Below are 2,571 nucleotides of genomic sequence, written 5' to 3'. Positions count from 1 at the left end.
GGATTTAACAAGATACCTAGGCAGAAAGAGGTTAAGATAGTTATAAGGAGCAGTAGAATAAATATGATTGCATTACTAGAACACAAAATAAACGAGCAGAAGGTTGTACAAATAATTAAGAAAATCACTCCGGAATGGGCTTGGCTTGCAAACTATGAACATAGTAGTAGAGGACGAATTTGGTTACTTTGGGATACCACTAAGATAGAATGCATGGAATTGGAAAAATCCTCTCAATTTATTCATATTGTAGTACACATTAAAAGTATGAATATGAGATTCACATTTACAACAGTTGATGGTCTACATACTCTGGAAGATAGGAGGTGTTTATGGAGTGACTTAACTGGCTTGCATAATGTGCAACACGGCCCATGTCTAATAATGGAGGACTACAATGCTATTAGATCATGGGAGGATCGACCAATTGGGAATACTGTGCAAGAGTTGGAGATTATGGACTTTAATAATTTCATTGATGATGTTGCTTTGGTAGAAATGAGAACCAGTGGAAGGAGTTTCACCTGGACAAATGGCCACACATACAGCAAGATAGATAGAGCCTTGGTAAATGCTGAGTGGATGCTGCAAATGCCACACTTAGAAGTAAGGCTAATGGATCCAGTCTGTTCTGATCACTCCTCTTTGAGCATTACCTTTGAAGATAATGAAGATAAGGATCCTAAACTATTAAAGTTTCTAAACCAACTAACAGAACATAAAGACTTTCTGACCATAGTTAGTGGAGCAAAGGAAGTGAGTAATGGGCTAAATATTATGAAGGATGTGTGTAAGAGACTAAAACAAGTAAAGCAAGCTATGAAAGATCTTAACAGTGCATAGTATAGTACAGTAGGAGACGGGATTAAACAATGCAGGAAATAACTTTGTGAATTACAGAAGCAAATGAGGGACCATGGGCAATCTGAGGACATGGCTGAAAGCATTATGAAACAGAAATCAAGAGTACAATGGCTGAAGTTAGGAGATGCTAACACAACTTATTTTTTTGCATGTATGACCTCTGCTTTTCATACTTGACCTGCTAGTAATTCAATCACCGCCGAGACACATCCCACCACGTTTTTCCTCCTCCTTTGCTGGCAAAATTCTACCTCAAATCATATTCCATCTGTAGCATCCGAACATATAAATCGCCACCAACTCTAAGCCTCCCCAAAGATCATCTTTCTCAAGCCATCAACATTAGAAACACCAATTCGATTCTAAAACTGCTACACACTGCTATCTATGGCAATCGCTTCTCAGGCACCATTTCACAACACCCTGCCCCGAAGGCAAATCAAAAAAGACCACAACACCGACGAGCCTTAATGTGTTCAAACAAAGACGACGCCACCAACTCACAAATGAGAATTCCTAATCACTCAAAAAATTAAGTCTCGTTACTTCATCAAACAAAGATGTAACACACATAGTCCGATTGCCATTCATCCGATGGAATTAAATGTCGAACCTCTAAGCCATGAATTGAGAGATTCTCCTTTCGAGTCATTCGCTGCCGTGATCCATAAATGAGTAACCTACTATTCACAATATCACAGCATGATAATAATGCACGAACATCATAACAATTTGTGCATTACCTCAAACCATAGGCAATACTTATACAAGGCTGAAATGACAAAACCCCCTAGAGATCTGATAGAAAGTTATCACTACCCAAAACCCACTATAGGTCGTGATGGCACACAACGACGCCGTTAGGCAAGACAATGTTGAACTAACAACTTAATTACTCATTTTATTATTTTTGAAATCATGAATCTTAAAATGTTAGTTAGATATAAAATAAAAGATGACAATATCAAACCGAACCACAAACAACCACTAGAGTATCCCAAAATCCGGTGTCACAAGTGCATGAGCATTTACTAAGGTGTATAATAACACAATATTTGTCTGAAATGTAAATAAGACAGGATAATGTAAATAGTATGATGGAGAGTCTATGGGTTGCGATACGTAGCTTGGAATGTAGCTCACCATAAGGTCTCCTTAGCAGTTTCGCCAATGTGCCAACATGACCACCAAATGAACCTGTCAGATCCTGCACATTTAGTGCAAAAGTGCGTCATGAGTATGTAAATCAACGCGTGCCCAGTAAATATCTATCCTTACTCCGGAGAAGTAGTGACGAGGGGTCGACATTGAAACTTACTAAAGGTCCAGTAAAGCAATATGATAAATCGTAAGCAGGTACAAAGCACAACAACAATAATGGGATAAAATGGTAACCAACTTATTCTTTCAAAATTTCTTTTAACGATATAAAATTCTCAATATCGTATCCTATCTAAAAATCTCGGAAAATATCAAGTGTCAATATCAAAGGAATGAGGAATACCATATAAAATGTCAGGCATCAAATAAAGTATAATCTCGTGAATATTCAGACTTCTAGCAATATAACGCACGATTATGCTGAGGTTGTACGGCTTGATCCTGAATAATGTGTACACTACAGAGGGTCGAGCAGCACGAACCATAGATGCATCTATTATACTGCCGAGGAGTTCGACCCGCTCCTTATGAAAGGAAGGAAATTAC

General features: G+C 38.1%; 1 protein-coding gene across 1 annotated transcript; it reads left to right on the top strand.

Moving 5' to 3' along the window:
* Positions 1 to 384: 384 nt before the first annotated feature.
* On the top strand, positions 385 to 843 carry LOC138899532 (uncharacterized). The gene has a single exon (XM_070186072.1). It carries the CDS (start codon positions 385 to 387, stop codon positions 841 to 843), a length of 459 nt encoding a protein of 152 aa, XP_070042173.1.
* The last annotated feature ends 1,728 nt before the right edge of the window (positions 844 to 2,571 follow it).

The sequence above is a fragment of the Nicotiana tomentosiformis genome, chromosome 9 (assembly GCF_000390325.3).
Source record: "Nicotiana tomentosiformis chromosome 9, ASM39032v3, whole genome shotgun sequence".
NCBI lineage: Eukaryota > Viridiplantae > Streptophyta > Magnoliopsida > Solanales > Solanaceae > Nicotiana > Nicotiana tomentosiformis.
The sequence above is the reverse complement of the archived record's forward strand: the minus strand, read 5'-3'. Positions and strand labels throughout refer to the sequence as shown.